The sequence below is a fragment of the Calidris pugnax genome, unplaced genomic scaffold (assembly GCF_001431845.1).
Source record: "Calidris pugnax isolate Ruff unplaced genomic scaffold, ASM143184v1 scaffold38, whole genome shotgun sequence".
NCBI classification, from domain to species: Eukaryota; Metazoa; Chordata; class Aves; order Charadriiformes; family Scolopacidae; genus Calidris; species Calidris pugnax.
In genome coordinates this window covers 11269193-11291707 of record NW_015090995.1, presented here as the reverse complement: position 1 = coordinate 11291707, position 22515 = coordinate 11269193, and the positions used below count along the sequence as shown (strand labels likewise).

At 41.3% G+C, this 22515-nt stretch overlaps 1 protein-coding gene across 2 annotated transcripts in view; it reads right to left on the bottom strand.

The window, feature by feature from the left end:
* Positions 1-22465, bottom strand: part of GAB3 (GRB2 associated binding protein 3) — a 69097-nt gene extending 46632 nt beyond the window's left edge. For both annotated transcript variants that reach the window (XM_014955311.1, XM_014955312.1), the window contains exon 1: positions 22185-22465. In XM_014955311.1, coding sequence (XP_014810797.1) covers positions 22185-22256 — 72 coding nt within the window. In that variant the 5' untranslated portion in view covers positions 22257-22465. The remainder of the gene's footprint in view (positions 1-22184) is intronic.
* Positions 22466-22515: the final 50 nt, after the last annotated feature.

Below are 22515 nucleotides of genomic sequence, written 5' to 3'. Positions count from 1 at the left end.
AGTGCTTCCAGTGTAACTATAGAAATTACCACAACAAACAACAGCAGCTTGACCCATGGGTCAGCTGAAGCCAAACTCTGAATCACACACTTATTTTTTACCTATAGTTATGAAAACGAATTTAAGTCTGGACAACAAGGCTGTACTTTTCCCTGCTACCTAGAAGATGCTCAGCCAGACGAGCTCAGGGCAGATGCTGTGAGACGCTCACCCCCTCCACAAGAGCTCTAGCTGAGGGGGGTACTGCACAGCTCCCTTGAATAACAGGCAGCCCCAGCCAGAATATCATCAGACAGGCTTTATAAATCCACTGGAGGCTAATGCATTGTACCAATGTTGTGAATCTTTCTTCTTCTATGTATTCATAATCCATATGTTTCAGAGAGCTCTTTACAGGGTTTCTCACTATTATTTTCTTAAGTTACGGGAAAGATTTTTATTCAAGCTCTAGACCTGTACGCTTTAAGTCTCCCTGTGCTTGCAGCAGTGGTCAGCTCACTGTCAGCTGTCATTAATTAGAAACTTTAAGTTGGAAGGGGTAGGCTCTTCTAGAAAAAGCCAGAATGCAGTCAAATTAATTACCTTGTGTCTCAAAAACTTAACCGTTTTTTAAAAAAAGTCAGAATTTACCATATATTTTGATTTTTTTTATGGCATTATAAAGGGAGCTCAGTAACCGAATACTTTCTAAGTACGTAAATCAAATGCTGAAATGCAATGTGAGCAACAAGATTCATCACAAATGAAGAACAAAGTGTTTGAACTTTAGAATGCTTAACTCTTAGTTATATAAATATCTGACACAATCTCTGGAGATCTGTAAAAGTGCAAAGAATGCCTAACTCTGAATATAGAGGATAATATATATTTTAAACAAAGAGAATGGTCATTGATCCTTCAGTTGTGTTTCTCATTTATTCTCCATAAAAACAATTTTGCTTAACTAGAGGGCCATGTAGTATGTATTATCAGTAAATAAAATAGATCAGAATACAGTGGAGCAAGGCCTTTATGATAAACCATGAGAGAAAAACACCAGTCTGGAAGCATCAAACCTTCCTGCAGTACAAGGACCAAGAAAATGTCTAGCAGGAGCAGCAAAGCTAACTTGGTGGAGAGCTCACAGTTCGCTTAAGCCATGTGCTTCATCTTAACTGAAAATGATCTGAGATAAATTAAATCCAAAAGCTCAAAGTTGACGACAATAAACAAATACACTAAAGAGAAAAAGGAAAAATATAATTAAATTATTGTTTTCTTTTGGCTTTCATTAAAACATAGCAATGCAAAGTGCTGTCTACAGACTTGAAGCCAGAGTTGGACAGAGGAGAGAAATTCTGTCCTGCAAAGGCTGAGATAATTCTTGCACACAATACCACAAAAGGGTGGCTAAGAATGAGAATTGAGATTTTCTTTGAAGGTGTTGCTCTTGCTGTCTGGGTGTTGCACACAGCAACAGGGCACAGAACAGCGCGTAGGAATGACATCTGTAAAACCACGGACGTTGTCGGGGGAATTCAGGGATGGGCACTGTGTTTGAAACCTTTACCGCTTTCAACTGTGGATTAACTGACATTTTGAATAACAAATCTCTCGCCTTCTACAGGGAAAGACAAAGTTCATCCTTGTGCCATTCCCCTGGTCCTTGCTGATTTCCAGGGGAGGGTACCGCAGGAGTTCTCTTCAAGGAGAAAACCAAATTAGTAAAATCCCTTCCTCTGATCCCTCCTACCCCAACAACACAGAGTATTTTGAGTGAAAACGGAGCCATAGTCACAGGCATTAGCAGAGACAAAAGAGACATCTGAAAGCAGTGGTTGTACACAGAAAGCAGTGACTGCTTTCCTTTTTTAGACTTCATGGCTTATTTGTTTAAACCACAAGGAGATATTTGCATGCTACCCATTTCTGGTCAGATGTGAAAAAACAAAGTAGAAATAAATGCAGAGCAAGTAGCACCTCCTGCTAACTTTCAAGGCTAATTTTAACTCATGAAACACTTTAGCAAAGGTCCATCACTTGAATTTACATTTTTAAAGAGGTAAAGAGCATGATAAAAAAATGACTTTTCAAAGAGGTGGAAAGAAACAACAGAACCCCAACTATTATCTTTTCTTATTTTAAACTTCATCCCACACTTGACACAAATTTAGATCTGAATGCGGAATTACTCCTACTCTTCTCCTTCACTTATGACTCTTTCTTACCATGTTTTTCAGAGAAGCAGTTTGTAAATGTGATTCGTCAAGATGCAGTGTAAAAAGTAACATGTATGCTGTAGTCAGTAACCCAAGCAGGCTGTGTGCTGCTGATGCGGTTACTAAAATGTTAAATGTAATGGCTAGGTTCAAACGAAGCCAACTGGGAGGTAAAATACCCCCTGGTCGGGACAAAGAGTTGTGTTACAGAAGCACACGTTGCTAAATCAGGCAGAAGTAAGCGGATTCTAAAATATAATTTTATGGATGTTTTTCAGCCAAAGAGTAAGTGTGGCTGTAGCATAGGTGCGGGCTGTTCAGAGGACACTGACGTGGTGCTGATGTGTTTAGGAAGCTTTTAAAAGACAGGCTGAGAAAGATGGTAAAAGACAAGCAAGTGAACTTGCAAGGAAGTTTAATGATTGATCTAATCATTCTGCAGGTAAAAGCCTTTCCTAAATAGAAAATATATTTGTAATAGTTTACAAAGCCCAGGAAGAGTCCTACAGTGATGCTGTCTTGATGTTTGTGTTATAAATCCTTGCAAAATACCAGGGGGCTGTTTCCCAGGGGTGTGCCATGGGAAGTGCCTTTTCTGTTCCTGAAGACTCTGATTTAGAGGGAAGACCATAGAGGAGGAAAACCGTATCACACTGGAAGATGACAAATGGCATCCTGGCCTTGGTGAAAAGGGGAAAAAATTACTTTTCTGATTTCAGCAGGTTACAAGAATAATCAGACACATAGAAAAACCATGCATACTGTCCATAATAAAGATAAGCAATACAATATAATGTTTCAAACTATGGAAGTATGCTGAAAACTAGTCTTGCCAGAGAGCTGATGGATTGACTGTAAGATGTGGAGGAAAACTGAAAAATCTTCCAAAGAAGGCAAGGGAGATTTTTACAACATCCTTCCTTGCCCAGCAAACTGTATTTTGTTGGGGAAATTTCAAGATGGCAACAGACAGAAAAGCCTCAGCCACTTTCTGGTTTTGCACTCAACACCTGAAACTTGTGTTTTCTGGTGGTCTTGGTCTGCAACAGGTACAGCTCAAAGAATTTTGCTCTGACTTTGATCCTTCCTGTGCCACTGTCATAACTATTTTTGTGTGCAATGAAAGCACAAGGTAGACAGATGAAGGCTTGAGCTGAAACACAAAGCATTACTATCACCAGCCAGCAGCTCCAAAAGTTACAACATTTGCTCAGCTGGGTTCTAGGAGATTTTAAAGAAAAAGCAACCTTACAGATTTTTATGGCATTCCAATGTGTTTCTTGTTTCAGATGAAACAGTTCTAGTGCTATTATTTAATGTTCATACCAACAAAAGACTGGGTGCTGCCAATTTTCATTCACTCTATCAGCATGGATTCCCAGTCTATCTTTGATATAACAATTAACTTTTTATTGTGGAATCAAACCAACATCAACCACCTGCAAGAAAAAAAGAAGCATTTAGATGCTTAAATAACTTATACTATCTTACAAATTTCACAATATAGCCTGGGAGCAATTGGATATTTGTACCTGTATTGCTCAAAAAGGCACCTCTAAACCAATAATGCAGCAAACTGTTGATGCTATGCTCTTCTGCATATTTCTGCACTGCTTTGCAAAAGTGAAAATTTGGATTATTTTTTCACTTCTGAAAAAAAGACCTTGAAGTGTGTCTTCCAATAATTTATTCATGCTGTGTAATCAAGCACAGAATCTGACCCAGCTTAACAGAAGCATGATTTCCAGCTCTGCGGTTTTCACCTCTGAAAGTATTTACTATTTGCTTGCCAGTAATTACCACAACCATCTCCTGCTTTGAATTCTACTACAGAAAAAGGTTTCCAGTTTGTTTCTTTAAACTTGAAGGAGACTTCATTTGAAAACTCAGGTGAATGCAGAACTTCCATGAATCAGGTGATAAAATTGAATTTGCAAATTTTTTCTTCTTGCTTGTTCGACAATTTAGGCATTATTGGCTTCTGTCTAAAATGCCCTGGCCAACAATTCTTTTCTGTCCATGAAGTATTTTTTGTTGTTGTTGTTTAATACACCCTGTGCCCAAAGGGACAAATGCTTGGAAGTGTTTACATTTTTCACTCGTTTCTTGGAAATCATGACCCATAGATAAAAAGAATACTTCTGCAACAATAATTTGGCACTTACAGAGCTTCTGGTCTTGCTGATTGTTTGAATTCATGTTTTTAAACCCATCATGTATTTTTATATTTTATTCTGTGACTTTCTTATTACTTAACAAAAGTTGAGAATTACAGTCCTTACTAATATTATTGCACTGCTACTGTCATGAATTTACAATATATATAATTTACACAACGATTTATTGAAAAAAAATGAAGACAGAGTTTTAAGCCTATCTAGAAATTTAGAGATATTTGGGTAGTCATCTTTCAATACATCCAGTAGAAGACTATCCTGCTGATATTTTAAATATGCCCTAAGACACCTGTGGCCATCTCCTTGAATACTGATTTTGCTCCTCTAATCTGAGTCCCCGCTCCATTATAGTTTATTTCAATTCTTACTCAAATCAAGCCGAATAATCCAATTGCCTTGAAAGAGAGCTAGATTAGGATTTTGCATTTGTTTAATCCAAGACTCCTTCTCCACGGCTGATTCTGTGTTAATTCCTATTTGACAGCTAAAAGGGGAACTCAAGATTTTCAAAATCAGATGCAAAATCAGACCCATAATGTACAACTGAAGTTGAAGATGAATGGAGCACTAAAATAATCCCATGCTCCTTCCCCTTACCCCTTCTTGCATCCAGTGAGACATTTTTGTATTCTGCAGAGCTAGAGCTACAGTGCTCTTTGTTTTACTGTTTTTCAGGGTATTTTCACTTTCATTCTTTTGCAGTGAAGAACCATTGTCTTTAGAAATTGACTGTTGCTATACTTTCTAATCCACATTTAAATCAATAACAATGACATATTCCTATGATTAATTTCACCTCACAAAATGCTTCAGAGTTCGGATATTTAGAAGAGGCCTAGCTGAAACATAAAATTACTGAAAATAAAATTCGTTCTGCTTTACCTCAGACCAGGACAGTTTCTTTGCGTTTCCTAAGCTACTTTGCATTTCTGTGGGCTAGCACGGGTCACAGCCACCCAAGCAAGCCAAGGAAGCACTTGTATGGATGCTGAGGATGAAAACCCCCAGCAAAGCCAAAGGCCTCTGAAGACACCTTGAGCTCTTAGGCTGCACTGAACATAAGAGGTGTGTGTGTTGCATCCCTGTGCCTCCTTCATGCGCAGGGAGAAGGCAGCAGCGCCGTGTTTGCAGCCTGGGGAATGTGTAACTGGAAGGCAGGTCCCCACCGCAGCCAGGCACTGCTTCCACAGAGGTTTACTAGCAGTTACTTTCAATACTTAAGAGACTTCTCCACAGTGCTTTGCTTCTGGTTTGGTCCTTGATTAATTAATGGCTTGACACCGCGAAACGAAGAATCTTCCCGACAGCATCGTATTCAGAAAAGAGCAATTATAAGTGAAGGATTGAAACCACTAAATGCACTGTGCGTACACAGGGCTCTTTCTTATTCCACTGGACTAAATTAGTAACTAATGACATTATCACCAAAAGACCTGATCAAATCCAGGAATAATAAGCCAAATATATAACATAGCCAGACATGGGTTTCAAAACAATGGGTCAAAGTTGCCACGGCCTCATGTAGTTAAATAACTATCTGGATAGCTCAGCTCTTCTTTCCACCCAGCTGAGATGTCCCTAGCCTTATCACAGTTCTACCGCTGAGCGTTAGAAGAGTTCCCTTCTATATAAAAGGTTTTTAGTTAGAAATCAACATTTATTTTTAATTACTGGATTATCAACAGGGGTTGGATGTTTTCCCCCCTGCCTGTTCCCTGTTGCTGACTCCCTGACCTGAGGCTCTGATATTTGCTGACTAATGAGAGCATCTGTAGCCTGTTCCCAGAACAGACCCCAGCCGCGCTCAGCGATTTTACTGGGAAGAGAAGAGGCAACACCCTACTCTAGCAAAGTGATAATTAGCCGTTTCAGCCAAAGGTTTTCAAATAAGTTGCTACACTACAGTTAGAAGTCCTATAGGCAGAAAGGGTACCTGCGATGGCAGAGCCCTTGTCAGAAGTGCTCAGTGCTTTCCACAATACCTTCTTAACAAAGGTTAAGGGCTTTTTCCAGCACTTAGGCATTTCTCTTTGCTGCTCTAGAGGCTCCTCCAGCGTCTTTACCAAAAACATGTCAAGCCTGTTGCCACCGTTCCTACGTGAGGACAGTCCCTGGACATCAGGCGGCTGTGGACTGGGTCCAAGAGAGGCATTAGCACCTGGTGCCAGCTGGCACCATCTCCAAAGAGGGATGGTGGCAAACAAGAGGTTTTTTGTCCTCATTATGTTTCTTCCTGGCAAAAGTCAACTTAACCAAGCATATAAAACTAACTTGAGTTTCCTTAGAGGTGATTTCCTTGCTCGGCCAATTCACTGAATATAGGTAGCATGCAATTTTCCATATGGCCACTGATGTTCGAGCATGGAAAAAAACATAGTTTGATTATTGTATTCTGACTCCTCTATTGCACAAGTAAGTTACAAAAGAAAAAGTTATGTAAAAATCATAGTGGATTTCACTATTTCCTATTTAACTGTCTTAGTGTAAACAGGCATGACACCCAAAAAATTCATTTATGTAGAAAAAATGTGAGCCAGCATAACATAGTTTTTAACATCCTTCTGCTTCTTTACAATAAGACAGATTATGATGTTTGATTTTTCCCTTACTAACATAAAACCTTCCACTTTGACGCAGTCCTTATGCTGAGAGACTCTTCAGAGAGTTTTATTTTACAGAGTGAATATAGACCTGGATTTTTTTGTTGTTGTTCGGCTGCTGTACCTACCAAATTTAATTATGGAAGATCAGAACGTTGTCCTGGCTAAACACGCTTTAAAGGTGTAATAGTGAAATATCCTCAACCATGTACCCTGCTCACCACCTAGTCCACACAACCTTCTTTGGGGGCTCACAGAATTACTGGTGTCCCAGTGGGCCAACCCATGATGGAAATGATGGGCTGCCCTTGGATGAGTTCAGGGCAGTTGGTAGTCTGTGCCGGCTTCAGAGGACCATAACGAAAATAGGAGGGGTTAAAGAATCTCTTTGTTTACAAGTCAAGTAAATATACCAAGGTCAAAGAAGACACAAAACCTGAAGTATGCTGCAAGATGGTAAAAGGAATCTGGCAGGATAGCGTGAGGGAAAGCTGGGATTATCACTGCTTGTGTTGTTGCTGCTTGAATCTAAGGGCTTGTCTGCAGTTTTACTAGCGTAGCTGAGCTGCCATGTATCTGCTGGTGTTAAGTATGCCATGGGAACACTCTGATACTGGAAAAAAGAACATTGTTCCCAGTTTAGTTCATATTGCTTCAGAAGCGGTTTAAGATAAAGGCAAAAGATGTCACTCATCCCAAGAACATCTGAGATGTTTATCAGCATAATTGCAGTGATCTGAATTCATGCATCATTATACACCTATGTAATTTTCCTGTAGATTGTATTAGAAATAGAGCTTCTTGAAACAATTTAGTGGTAGTCATTTCATCAACATTACACATAAACTGGTTAGTGAGACAGATTTTTGCTGTACCACAAAACATGGATTATTGCCATTTTCCATATAAATATATTGCTCTGGATTAACAGAGTTTTGCTGGAAAACCACTGGAAAAAACAAAGCTCCTGAGAGCATTATGCTGAGCAGCAGAGTAACGTGACTGTGAGGTGGCAAGGGCTACTCGATGCTTTTAGTGGTAAAGATGCTTTTTCCAGAATCTAGCGAAAAGTGCATAGCTGATTTGCAAATGGAGCCCAAAAGTCTCACAAACAGCAGCAAGACAGATCCCCTGGAGAAAGTCAAATGCAAACTGATCACTTCTTAAACAAAGAATGGATTTTTAGAGATTTTCTGAAGTCTTTCCCTTGAATTCCTAAAGGGCTGCAGTTATTAGGGAAGATGAAAGTCGCACACGAAATCTCTCTGGCCACAGGGCTTCACTGCTGGAAGAACTGGAATTGTAGGAAATCGAAAAGACCCCAGGGTTCTACAGTCCGAAGTGGGAGGTTTCCCACTCCAACCGATGTGCCAGCTCAGCCTGAGAGCTGCAGCCTAGGGCAGAAGGAGAAGCCAGCAATGTAAACGTCAGTATTAGGGGGACCAGCAACAACCTGCCTTGCTGGAGATGGCTCTTGCTGTGTTTGCAGAGGGAAGGCAAAGCATGGTGGAGGAAATTACTGTAATGCAGAAGAGCAATACAAAATAATGTGGCTCTTGCTGTGTTTGCAGAGGGAAGGCAAAGCATGGTGGAGGAAATTACTGTAATGCAGAAGAGCAATACGAAATAATGTGGAAAGCTCAGTGTGGAAGCCAACAAAGTGCCCTGATGGGGGATGGAGGGCCCAGCTGGGCTGAGGATCGTTGCATCTGATGTTACCCCATACCATGCACAGGGCAGGGCGACACTTCTGTGTGGAGCCTCTCCATTACTCTCATGTTCTCACACGTACGGTGGTGCATAGCAACTCATCTGCTGGGCCATCTGCTGAGCTGCCGACGTACTCAAATTAGGACTGCGACTCTTCATTCCTACAAGCAGCCTTTCAGATTTTACACCCTCCCATTTGAAAACTTTCTCCTCCTGCTTGATCCATTACATCACCCATCCTCACCAGCTGGGACTGACTGCTACAGTAGTAGGTGTTTAGCAGCCTTCACACGGTCTCTCACCCTTCAGATTACTAACCTCACCTGGGGGAGAAGCATCCTGTGCACTTTCCTCGCACTCTGCGTGCTGCCCCATCAAACAGGACCATCATTTCAAAGATGCCACGGGAATTCCCCAGCCAGTGGGCAGCAGCCAGCGTCTGCTTCTGTACTATGTATTTCTAGGTTCTCAGCATGGTGCTGGCTGTGAGTCATGCAAATCTTATGTCAGGCAAAGCAAAAATGGCTACACCGTGCATAGACTTTATCATTCAAATAGAAAGTGAGATTTTTCAGTGACAGTTTACTCTTTTTAAGAAGTCATCAATTTCTCTGCAACTCTGCTTTTATTTTTCACCGTAATTCTAACTGGCTGTAATCTCTTCGAGTGGAAAGTTTTGTACAAAAGATGCCACACTAACATATTCTTACCCGTTTATTGTCTTCGGTTTCTAATTACAAGCTGGTAAATGCTGCAGTTCCCATACCACACACCACCTCTGCCAGTTATGCTGGAGCTACCAGGAGCTCTGATAATGGCAGATCTGGGGGTTTCTACCCAGAATCAAAATCCTCCTCTCTGCTTTTCTCTCCCTATTCCCTTGTTGCTGAGGTCCATGGCTCATTGCTTAACCTACATCCAGCGAATTGTTACAAAAGCTAAAGAGAAAAGCCTGAGGCTCAGCTCTGGTACTCAAGTTCACTGTTTAATGAAGACGAGATACCACCAGTTATAAGGTACTGTTGTTAGTAGTAAGGAAAATGTAGGGCAAACAGCTCAGATTATGACCATATTTATGGAGAACATTTAAATAACGGGATAAAATTTGAGACTGCATTTTTTTTGCTTCTAGTTTCTCCTTAAGCTCCTATATTGCTAAAGAACATGAGGTGTCTTTTCTATTTCAGATATTTTCTCTGATGAAGCTAAGTACTTTATATCTGAAATCTTTTCAGACAGGCAATCCAAGCAGCTTTGTGCAAAGTGATAAATGCAAATGAATGCTTCAGATCTAACTTTCCGGTTTGACAGCACACCTGCCCAAGTCCAGCAGTTTGTAAAACCCAATGTTTACTTGGGTCTTTCTGTCCATTATAGGTGCATTTTATTTTGGAAGGGAGAAGTTTCCTGCTTCATAGTATAGACTCAATTGTGCTACATCACCATACTTACTTGCTGCTCTTGCTGTGTAGGGTCATATGCTTTCTCTTGTCAGTCCCAGCAAGGAACCATGAAGATCCTGACCTAATCTGGCACCATGAACTAGATCCAGAGTGATTCTGCATGACCATGTTTCCACTCAGAGCAGGTACCTTGACTGCAGCAACCCTAGGTGCAAGTCAGAAGTGACCAGCTGCCCTGCAGCAAAATAGGTTGCTTTCATCTGAGGACTTTCCTCTGCTCCTTATCTTTCATTCCTATGCATAGACAGCACATAGAACAGTTCTTTCTTAAAAAAAACCCCTATCTCTGAACTAAAATCTACAACGATATGCTCATATAGAGATCCCAGTTCCATTTGCAAATCCAGTAAACCCGAGGAACGAGTCAAACTGAAACCTGCCTGTGGGTGCAAAGTAAGTTCTCAGCATGAGAATTAGGGCCGCCACAGCTGAAATCTTCACACAGCTCAGGTTGCTTAACTACATGCACATCATTTGCTTGGAAATGTTCCTGAGATGTATCACTGGGGTGCCTCTCTTCGACGATCCCTCTCCATCACTGTGTTCTGGAAAGGGCTGCATGGCTCCTGCTTTGGCCAAGCTGGCTCTGGCTCTTCACCTCCAAAACTTCACGTTTCACTGAAGCACCTCTAAACCTACAACAAGGTAAGTGCCATGGTGGGGGAAGTCCTTAGGGATTTAAAGCAGAGTAAAGATACCTAATCTTCACCTAGCTAACTATAGTTTATCTGAAACCTGGCCATGTCTGCCATCTTCTGCCTCGACATCATTTAATTCAGTTTTAACAATGAAGCTCTTCGTTCTGACAAAGAGCAAAGGCAAACGTCATTGCAGCCCACTTGGAATACTCCGATGGGTAAACAGCTTTAATTTACCAGCCAGCAAACCAAGTTTACTTATAAAGTTTAGAAGATCATTTCAGGCACAAAGGACCTGGAAATATAATGAAAGACAAATAGGTCCTTTAGGAGGATAACGTAAGAGAACTGCAGAGGGTATAATTCATCCTCCTTTCCATTTAGCAATGCTGCTGCTGCTGCTGGGTAAAACTGGGCTATTTGCTGAGCGTGGGCAACAAAACCCTGGAAAGGACAGTCTGTAGGTTGTACTTCTCCCGGCTGGAGATTTCTGTGTAGAAAATGCCTGGTAAAATCTTATTCACTCCGAAGACAGATAAATCATAATAATTGCTCTTTAGAGTCTGAGATAAATGCAGTCTCTGGCAAGGGTAAAAGATTTGACAGAGCCCAAATGAAGGTTTGAACTCCACAGGGGACAAGAAAGCCTCTAATTCTCTCTCCTTCAGTCTGAGGCTGAATGCTGGTTGTGCTAGAAAACAAGAAATGTCTCCAATCTCAGCACGAGCAAACTCCTAATGGAAGAAAATAAACAACCTTGATAGATCCTAAACTACTTGTTCATCTTCTGACACAGAACCTCAGACATTCAGCAGACATGTCTCAAGGTCTAAGGAACTAGGAATTGCCTTGTTGCTGAAAATTAGCAAAGTTTCTTATTAAACTAGCTATTCACATCCCTTGTGCTAGGAAATAGTCCTAGCCATTCAATTTCCAGTCCTCCATTCAAGGAGTGTTAGCAAATAAAAAGAAAATTTAAAAAACCTGCAATTTAGGAATGAGAATAACTGTACTTGTCTCCTGTTGTATCCTCTAATTTAATTCTTCTCTGTAAGTTTTACAGTAAATGTGGGATTTTCTGGAATGCCTCAGATTCCAACTTTAGATCCAAAGGTCTCTTGGGTAGGGGGCATATTTACATTTGTAAGAAAGCAACAGATTTGTTCAACTACAAAAATACCATAAAGAAATCTCCAATGGGATTGCATGCACTGAACTGGTTTAGGTTATGGCTGGGGGCTTCTTGTCTAATTCACAAAGAAATTAGATGCCTCAAATTATGTGACATTAATAATTTGTTTAGAAGTAAACATATATATTTAAAGAGAATATCTTCCGATTAGGCCAAGTGCAAGGTCCTGCACATGGATCAGGGCAATCCCAAACACAAATACAGGTTAAGCCGAGAATGGATTGAGGGCAGCCCTGAGGAGAAGGGCTTGTGGGTGTTGGTTGATGAGAAGCTCAGCATGACCCAGCAATGTGTGCTTGCAGCCCAGAAAGCCAACGACATCCTGGTCTGCACCATCAAATGTGTGGCCAGCAGGTAGAGGGAGGTGATTCTGCCCCTCTGCTCAGCTCTGGTGAGACCCCACCTGGAGTGCTGTGTCCAGCTCTGGGCCCCCCAACATTAGAAGGACATGGACCTGTTGTAGCGGGTCCAGAGGAGAGCCATGAAGATGATCAGAGAGCTGGAGCATCTCTCCTATGAAGACAGGCTGAGAAAGTTCGGGTTGTTTAGGATGGAGAAGGGAAGGCTCCAGTGAGACCCTACAGTCCCTTCCAGTACCTAAAGGGCCTACAGGAAAGATGGGGAGGGACTCTTTATCAGGCAGTGTAGCAAAAGGATGAGGGGTAACAGTTTTAAACTGAAAGAGGGTAGATTTAGATTAGCTATTAGGAAGAAATTCTTTACTGTGAGGGTGTGAGACACTGGCCCAGGTTGCCCAGAGAAGCTGTGGATGCCCCATACCCTGGAGGTGTTCAAGGCCAGGCTGGATGGGGCTTTGAGCAACTTAGTCTAGGGGAAGATGTCCCTGCCCATGGCAGGGGAGTTGGAACTCGATGATCTTTAAGGTCCCTTCCAACCCAAAAATTATATGATTAATGATATGATTAACTACAAATCTGCTAAATTAACTCGCACATGAGTGAGCTTGATCCATGTTTCTGTATTCCATCTCCTGCTAGGGGAAGGTCTGACAGCTCACAGCTGCTCTGCTCCCTATGCTGGCAGAGAGCAGCGTGGCCAAGGGAAAGGCAGGACCAGAAGATCAGGGTGCTGTGCACACCCACAGTGACACCTGCAAGGGGCTGTGGGGGGGCTGAGGAGCTTTGTGCCTAGGGGAACGCAGCCCAGAGCATCCAACTTCTGCAATAACATTTTGGAAATTAAGTCAGAGGCGGCTGTCTGCAAGTAACGAGGCTGCCATGCTCGTTCCTAGGATAAGGGCTGCTTCTGCTCCAGCTGACAGAGATGGAGGGAGGACTGGGCTCTAGTTCTTATGTTAGCGGCTTGCAGTTCCCACCATTTACTGAATCAGCCACTGGAGCTTAGATGAGTGCTGGTTGTGCTAAGGTCTGTACATAAAGAGCATATGCAGGCAGCAGAGGAGGGATAAAAATGGCCCTCCTGTACAAACAAGGCACTCACACACAGTCATGAGCCAGGTTTACAAAGATGTTGAGGCAGCTAAAGGTGCAAGCAGGTACCTAGGGCTACTTGCACAAGAGCCTAAGCACGTTTTTGTATATCTGGTCCTTGGTAACCTGCCAAACTATCCCAAAAAGGACAATAGACTCAAATTTCCTGTTTCTGGCTTCACAAGAGCACATTTTCTCAAAGCTCGTTCCCTTTGTCAGATTTTCCCTTCTGAGCACACCTTTCAGAGTCAGTTGTCAATAGTTCCCAATGCCCTGTGGTACCTCGAAGTATTTATTCAATTCACAAGTGTGTGAGGTGCCACGGTTCTACCAGTTTCCCTTGCAAATTTGATCTTGCAAAAAACAAAGCCAAAAGACTTAGCAGAACTCCAGAGGTGTCAATGTTTAGTACTCTCACATGTCCAGAAATTCTGTTGTAATTTCCTTCTAAGTAGTCTGGGGTTAATGGGACTGAAGAGAATGATAGGAAGGAAAGAAATAATTATATATTCTCTTTTTTCTCAACATGTCCCAAATGTCACCTCTGACCTGGCTTTCTATTTCTGGCATGGACTAAACTCCCTCTATTTATTTAGCAGCCTACACACCATTACAGTAACATAGCAACAGTACTTTCAGTTGTGAATTTGAAAAAACAAAAAGAAAAAAAAGAACGCATTTTTCATAAGAAAACTGTTAAAGCATTGCAGTCTAGTAACACTTCAATAAATGCTTCTATTTTTCCCTTTACAAGCCAGTATTATTAAGTCTCCAGTCTGCAAACCCAATGCGACAGGATGCACAGGGGAACCAAAGCAGTGTCACCGTCACAAAGCCTATTCTCCCTGTGCCAACCAGACTGTCCCCTAACCTTTCTGTTTGTTTGTCTTAATGATGTTTCAGCTTGAATATTTCTCAGGCTCAGCACAGACAAAAGTGGGAGTTTAGGGAGGACACTGAAATAATGATGGGATTTATCTGGTGTTTTTCCCTCACTTTTCAAAACTAGTTCACCATTATTTTATAATCCATAGCTCAAGGGTGATATGATGCTCAGAGTTATCTGCCAAAAAGGAACAGTTCGGAAAGCACATGGTGAAGTTGGAGTACCAGTCCCATTTTCAGCTGACAGTTCAAATCCCACTGTTTTACAGGGAAAGTTAGCCAATGAAGACCTGTAAAAACAGCCCTGGAGTCGGAGGAGTACCCAGGGAAAATATTTTGCAAATCTATGTCAGTGGGAGCAATGTGCCTAAGTAGCTCAAAAAAGCAATTCCCTCAGTTGCTTCTTATTTTTAAACCTAAGGCCTCAGTGAGAACTCAATCATTTTCTTAAGATGGGTTCAAAATGTTGAACTTATTAAAAATACAACTTCTTAAGCTTGCAAGGCTTCCACTATAAATATTAGTAAACAATACAGATGTAGTAGCTGGAATAGCAGTGAGCACTTCGCAAAGCAGCATATGATTTCTTGTGAAACTGTTTCTTCGTTGCTACTGTAAACCCAGCTGGCATGTCTTCAGATGTTTTTTTTCTCATCTCATAGCGATTTTATCAGCACACGGTCACCTCTAGATGCCGGTGGCTTTTCTACGGAATCAGCAACACATCTTGGAAGCACAGTTTTAAAGCAGGCATACATGTTCAGCTTTCTCAGCATTTATAAACTCAATACTTCTGTAAACTTAGTGGCTGTACTGCACAGTTTGTAAAGTCTGCAAATAAAACATAGTTCACGCTTGTTCCGAACTATTGGCTTCTCCTTGGCACGACCAGTTCATGTTGGCTTGAAATAATGGCTTCACAACTGTAAAATCCTTGAACTTCTACAAACAGTTTGTAAGTCTGGTATGTGAAAACAGATTGTTCACAAACTAAGGACTCTGCTGAGAGATTACAACCGTTGCAAATCTAGAAAGGGTCCGTTATGGCCATTATTCTGTCCAAGAGCAATATACATACATAACCCACAGTCCCTGAAACGTGGGAGTCATAGGATGAATAATATTTTTCACTGACAGGGCTCAGAGAAACTACTGTCTTTTAAAAAGCATTATCAAAAATGAGTTAAAAACTTTCAGATGACAGTCTAAGTTCCATTGAAATTAACACCTTCATTTATGTAATTTTAAATTCACACAGCTAATGACAATTTACTGCCTTTCTATAAAATGCTGTATGGGAAAGGATATTGAATAACTGAAACGCGCTGTTCAAGGCTTTTGTGGAAAGCTATAAAGCAGTTTTGGCTGCAGGGGTCAGGTGGAGTTTCTGCCATCAGAAGGGAAGGGGATAACAAAATCTCATTCTAACAATTGTTAGACAACATTCTAATGTTGTCTCATTCTAACAATTACAAAGTTACTAATGAGTTAGCCTCAGAAAGGGAGTCTTTTTCTACCACGAAGACTATACATCAGTTTTTGTTTATTTTTAGCAAATACCAAGTTGTAGCAGATTTTAAAGCTGAGTTTTGCATAGCTGTATGTTTGTTGTTGTGGACTTTTTTTTCTGATGCAACACAAACTGAAACAAGTCAAGGATATTGCAAAGCAGAACAAATAAAAAGTTGAAGTATTGCATTTTATTCAACAATTAAATGACACAGGGACAATCTATTTTATCTGGCTGAATGTAATGTTTTAACATGCAAATTTCATTTCAAAGATGGCATTTTTTCCTTGTCTTATCACATTACTAATTCATTTCCAACTCAAATGAAAAGGACAAGAAAGCAAATAAAACAACTGTTTCTCTACTGAGTAACATTATAGGTGTAAACTTGTCCTTTTCCCTACAAACCTATCAAATTGATATAATACGTGTTCCTAGCTTTTTAATGCATTATTGGTAGAAGTGATATGTTTAGCCATATTACAGTTTTCATGCTACAATAAAGGGTTCACCAAAGTACAAATTGTAATGATTTTTCCTCTAAGATATATTTGATTGCATCACTAGTTTAATTACTACTCAATCTAACATTTTCTTCTCCATTTCAAACTAGCATGTTTTTAAGTCTCTATTTTTGAATGCAAAGACCTGATAACTTGTGGGTTTCTGTTTTGAATAGAAACCAATAGCTGAACATTCCTGTGCACTGAAAACATGTAGTCAAAGATTAAACTGGGGATTCAAGGCTATTATGGTTCCACCCAAATAAATAGTCCAAGGGAAATTATTCTGCTTAACATTCTGATACACGGGTTGCCAAGAACAGCAGTGTTTTTTAGAAATTATTTTTTTCTTAGAAGTCAGCCTATCTCATTAAACATTGCATTTAACCTACCAAAACATGGTTAAAATGGAAGAAAATGGTCTAGAAGAAACATTTCATTTATCCTACCAAAACAGAGTTAAGTGGTGGAAATGGTCTGATTTGCACTTAGCTAATTACAAATGTTTAATGCCAATGATGGAAACTCCTCCCTAAAATAAATTTTCTGCTGTTATTTTACCAGTGAGATCAATTTATTCAGGATTTTGCAGAGAAGGGAACAAAGAGTCTGCAGCACAGGAGCTTCTATATAAAAGGCTTAATTTTCTCAAAATTGAGTTATTCCTTAATATACAAACCAGACAGAATATCCACTGGATTTTAAAATGAAGTAACATCAGGAAAAAAGTTAAGTACAAAACTTAGAACTAGAACCATCTAAAAGGCTCTGACAACTTGCTCCATCACATGGGACTCCTATTCCCACTTAGCCTATAAACCAGAGTTACAAACCTGCGCAGATTGGTTAAATAAACTCAGTTATTTCAATGAGTTTGGGATGCTGATTCTAGCAGGGTATGAAAGGTGGCCATAACTCTCTGTTCAGAGGGGACAGAGCTCAAGAGGTCAGGCTTTGTAGGAAGCATTTTGGAATGAAAAGGCTTATGGACAAAAATTAAGTTCAGCTTTCTCTTTGATAGTTGTTTTTTTGGAAACTTCCCCCAAATCCCAAACCAGCAGCAGAAGTGCTTGACCTCACACAGCACTTAGAGATTTCTTTTAGGCGAGGGTGGCAGTGTCCTCTGCCTCTGACACCAGCTGCTCTGCATCCCACCTACCCGTAGCAGTGCTGGGGGACTCTTGTTCCTATTACTTGAGTAAACTCTTCCATAATTCTACTTGACTTTTTCTTCTTAGTGGCCAGTAACTTCTCATTTGTTCTCCTGATAAATACCAGAACTTCAGCTAAAAATGGAGAAGTCGTCTAGCTTCTCTTACTTTGTAAAACCCTGTCAGTGGGGTGCTGTGGTAGAGTTTTGGCAGATCCCCCCAGCAGTCAGAGCTGTCCGTCTGCAGCTTCTTGCTGCTGTGCCTGCCTGCCCCTTGGGCAGAGACAGCAGGAATGGACATTGCTTTAGTAGCTTTTTGCATCTGGTGCATTAATTTACACCTCGATTTGTCTTCCCAGGCCAGACACTCCAAGATGTGCAGTAAGGATTTGTCTTCCCAGGCCAGACACTCCAAGAAGATGTGCAGTAACAAACGCATGGCTAATTTTTCTAACACGGGGTCCATTTTGGACTCTTGTTCTAGAGATGCTGACAAGGAATTTTGATTTTCAATAATGTTTGAAGAATCCAGTCACTCAAGCAAAGTGGGAAACTTGCCTTTTTTTGAGCAAGTGGTCTTCCCTCATCAATTTGTATAGTACTGAAAATTAAAAATAGCTCTTCAGCTGGGGTACAGCTGTGCAGCATTGACTTAAATGGAGCTGCACTGACTCACAACAAGCAAGCATCTGTACATAGCCCTTTACTACTGCAAACCACAAAATTTAACACTAATGGTAAGTAAATACTGGCATGGCACTCACAGGAGCTGGAGGGCAAGCTGGCTACCCACCGCTGCTCCCCACAGGTGTGACAAACTACAGGGCAGCAGTTCGAGGACAGGTTGAAATTAGTTGCCTGTTTAAAATCCTTTCTCCTTCTCAGCACATGAACAATGTGTCTTCTCAAAGGCACTAGTCTCTTAGTTCATGAGACGTCCTCTGTGCCTTCTTTCTTGTCTTTTTTCCCCTCATACTGACTTTTGCACTAGCTATAGTAATTCCTTTGATTTCTAGGGCATGAAACCATTCTCCCTCCTCTCCAATAAACAGAAAACAAATATTAGTAGTCAGGGAGCAGATATATTTCCATATGAAAAGTAGCAGAAGCTGTCTGTTCAAGGCTGACATTACAGAATTAAGGTATGTGAACAACACCATCCTGAGCCTTATGATTTTTAAAAAAAACATTTTAACAGACATAACCACTTTTTTCCCTTGTGGCTCAGAATGCCTAATCCAAATCCCTAGTTGGATATATTCAGCACTAATACAAGGCACAGCAAAACCCATCAAACCTGAAGCAGATTCTCCCATGATGTCTAGTTTCCTACTGAGGCTGGTGGTACTCATGATCCACTAATACCAATATAAAAACTCTCCAGTGAGGCCAGGTTTTCCTCCCATGGGGCTGTGTGTCAAGCTGTGCCTGAAATTTAGCGTTTTCAGTCTAGAGCACGATGGACTTCACCTCCACCACCGCCACTTCCTAGTTTTTGGTAGCAACTTCTTCCTCTCTCGCCCCTGCCCCATACCCAGCTCCCTGGGAGCTCTGGGGGTTCCCCGACACCCCTCAGGCCCACAAGCCCCCACCAGTGAGAATAGCTGGAACCAAGGAGGGAAATGAGAGTGGCACAGCTTTCAGGTCACACTTGGGGGACAAAGAACTGCAACACACAGAGAATGCTCTCTTGGGAGACTCCTTGCACAACTGCCTCTTTACGTAGGCTGACGTGGTGGGTCAAGTATCAGATAGAGGGAAAAGCACTGTACATGATGTTAGACCACTATTAGAGTATTTGCCTGCTGAAGGAAAGCTCCCTGTCCTTTCTAATGAATTCTCTGCATTTAGCATTAAGCTCTCTGTTTTTACAGAAAGTTACACTTGGGTAATTAATCTCATGTTCGTTTCCTGCACATGTAAGCGAGCAGCCTTTGTTAGGGAATGATAAGACACTTCTAAGAATAGTGCTACTAAGAGCATCAGCTTTGTAAGACATTACAGGAAAAATACAGACTCTTAACACCTGCTTTTCACTTTTCAAAGTTTTGAAAATAATGTTCTGTTTACCTTGAGTCAATTTCTGACTTGTTTATGCACAGAAAACCTAATTGCTTTCATCAGAGAACAAGCGTAAATGAAGGTATACTTTGGTCTTTAGGCTCCAATCTCACAAATATGTATTTGTTTAATTTTATAAACACTGTAAATATTCCCAGTGGCATCAGTGGGACCCTCTGCAGCCCCCATCTCACAACCTGAATTCATCCCTTTTTCTGGTCTTTTAACTACAGATTCCACTGAAATTAATTGGATTTTCTTAGTGATTATAATAGATTGAGGATTAAGAATTTATCTGTGTGTAAAACAAGGGACCCTGAAGCCAGACCTTACAGAGGCCAGATGCTGAACTCAGGAAAATGCAAACTGGGAGACAAGCCCGTGAGAGCAACTGAGTCACTCCAGTGTAGGAGAGATCCCACTGAGCAGCAGAGCCAGCCTGCATTTGAAGCTCCCTGAAAGCTTCAGCTCAGAGCATGGGTTTTGCCAGCTGAACACAAAGGGTGGTGTAAAGCTTGGGGATTTATGTATGTTGTCAGTTCAGAACTAGAGCCAACACCATTCTCCTGTAAGCGGTTGACACTTGACACCTATTGAAGTCAGTTTAAACAGTCATTGTTTTAAAGCTTGTGTTGTTTTTAAGCAGTCACTGTGGTTCAGCCCGAACTATCTACCACCCCGGTGCAAGATGCACAAGCTACCATGCTGCTGAAACTATATAAAAAGTGGGAAAAAATAGTTTACAGTGGTTAAGGGACAATTTCCATTTGTTTTGCAGCATCCACTGTGTAACCAGCCATATGAGAAAGGACATTAATCTTTGCTGTACTTGCAGCAGATTTCTTTCTGCTTTATTTTGGACAAAGGAGCAGTTTATCCTCCTAACCAGAAAACAAAGCCTAATCTGCAGAGATCTGGCTAATCTAGTGGTTGATGTTTGAAGAATAACATAGTCCCAATTTCCCTAGGTTTGTAGTGCAAAATCTGAACAGAGCAGACTGCAACTAGTCTTGTTAGCTGATCAGAGCCCCTGTTGTGACTATTATCTTGACTGTATAATGGGGGCTTTCAAATCCCAGCTTTATCACATTCTGTTTTCTCTACTTTGCCCTTTTATGAATATTGAGTCATCAAAAATAGCTTCACTGACAGAGTTACTAATGATACCAGCTGGGTGAATCAGTGGCTCTTACATTGTCTAGTGCCTGCTATACAGTGCTATTAGTACTCTTATTACAAATATAACAAAAATTAGATATCTATATTTTATTTGCAGCTCCCTTGAGACACATCATAGTGGTTATTTTAGAATTGGAAAATGCTAACTGAACAAAGCAAATATTCAGACATTTCAATGCAATTGAAATGCAGTCGATGCAATTGATCAATTTCAATGTGATCTAAGGGAAGAAACTCTGGCTTAGAATAAGTTAAAAGTAAATTCTAACATCAGTAAATTATCCTTTCTCCTAGTTTTTAGTGGAAAGAAAAAATACACAACCAAGTTATAGCTACCGCATTCTTCACGAAACAGTTATTCCTTATATTACTAGAAAAAGCTCACATCAGCAATCCAGAAAAAATGCTGATAAACAGAAGTGAATACGACAAATGATGTAAGCAACGTATATGGCTCGGGAGCGTGACATACATATGGTGGCATCCTTCTAGTACAGTGCAGTGCTCGGGGGTAAGTTAGGTTAGAAGTGCATGACTCTAATGAGTATTACCGATTCCAAAAGTGTAACAACAGTAACAACATGCCTGATGAAGAACCATCACAAATGAGTATGCAAAATGGCCCACGACGGGCTTACATTTTTAATGCCGTCCCAAGCAATTTTTAAAGGGTCATTTATTTCTACCCGGAATGCCTTCCTCGCAGCCCTGCAATGATACAGTTTCCTATGTTTGCTACACACCCCCTTTTATTTTTTTTCTTCTCCCCCCCCCCCCCCCCTCCCCGAAAAACAGGCAGGCAGATACAGAACGAAACAAGGGGCCCCCTTTGCACATAATGCAGCCGCAGTTCTCCATGCACGCAGGGCTCACTGCTTCTCCCCAGCCCCCGGCACCTTCCAGCTAGCAGGAACTTTACAGCATGGCATCTTCCAGTACCTCTTTATCACAGACAAAAAGTAAAGCCTCCTGCTAGCAACTGCATCTGGCATATTAAACTGGTATATAAAACTACTGCAGATGTTGCCTTTAGCAAGTGTCATAGAAATTACACAGCATCTTAACAAAGCAGACCTTCAGAATTTAAAGTATTAGCTTTCTTCAGGAGGTTCTTGCCCTTCCCTGGAAAAGTGACATCTGAAATCCTGTTACAACAATTCTGTTAGAACAATTACGGCAACATTAACTGAAACCGTAATGTGGTTTTTAACCTAAGATATGTTGCATAACAACTGAAACATTATAATCTTACGAGCCGGGAAAGGTTAATTCCAAAGGGCACAAGAATATCGGTGAAAACTAAAATGCTCCACCAGCGCACGGACTTGCAAATCTTTTTGTTTTGGTCCAAGGCGAAGCCGAAACCGGCGAGACATTTGAAAGGCAGAGCGAGACACGGAGCACATGCCGAAATCAGCTTAGAGGGGAAAAAAAAAAATATTATATTAGCAGAGACTCTGCACTTACGTATCTCTTGAGTTTCTTCTCGGGGGGTGATTTAATGAGCCATCCAGTGCAAACAACGTCCCCTGAGCTCATCTTCCCCCCCGGCGCGGAGCGGCGACGCGGGAGCCAGGGTGCGGGCTGCGTGTGTCCGCCCGTCCGTGTGTGTGTGTGTGTGTGTTTGTGTGTATTGTTCCCAGCCAATTTGAACCCAGCCAGTAATCAGCTTCCTTCAGCTGTGCTCTGATACTGCTCCAGCCCGAGGAGGAAGTCATGACATTGATCACTGACACGGCCAGCCCTCCCTCCGCCGCAAACACAATGCAACACACCGAGCACGTGATGGGCGGCCGGG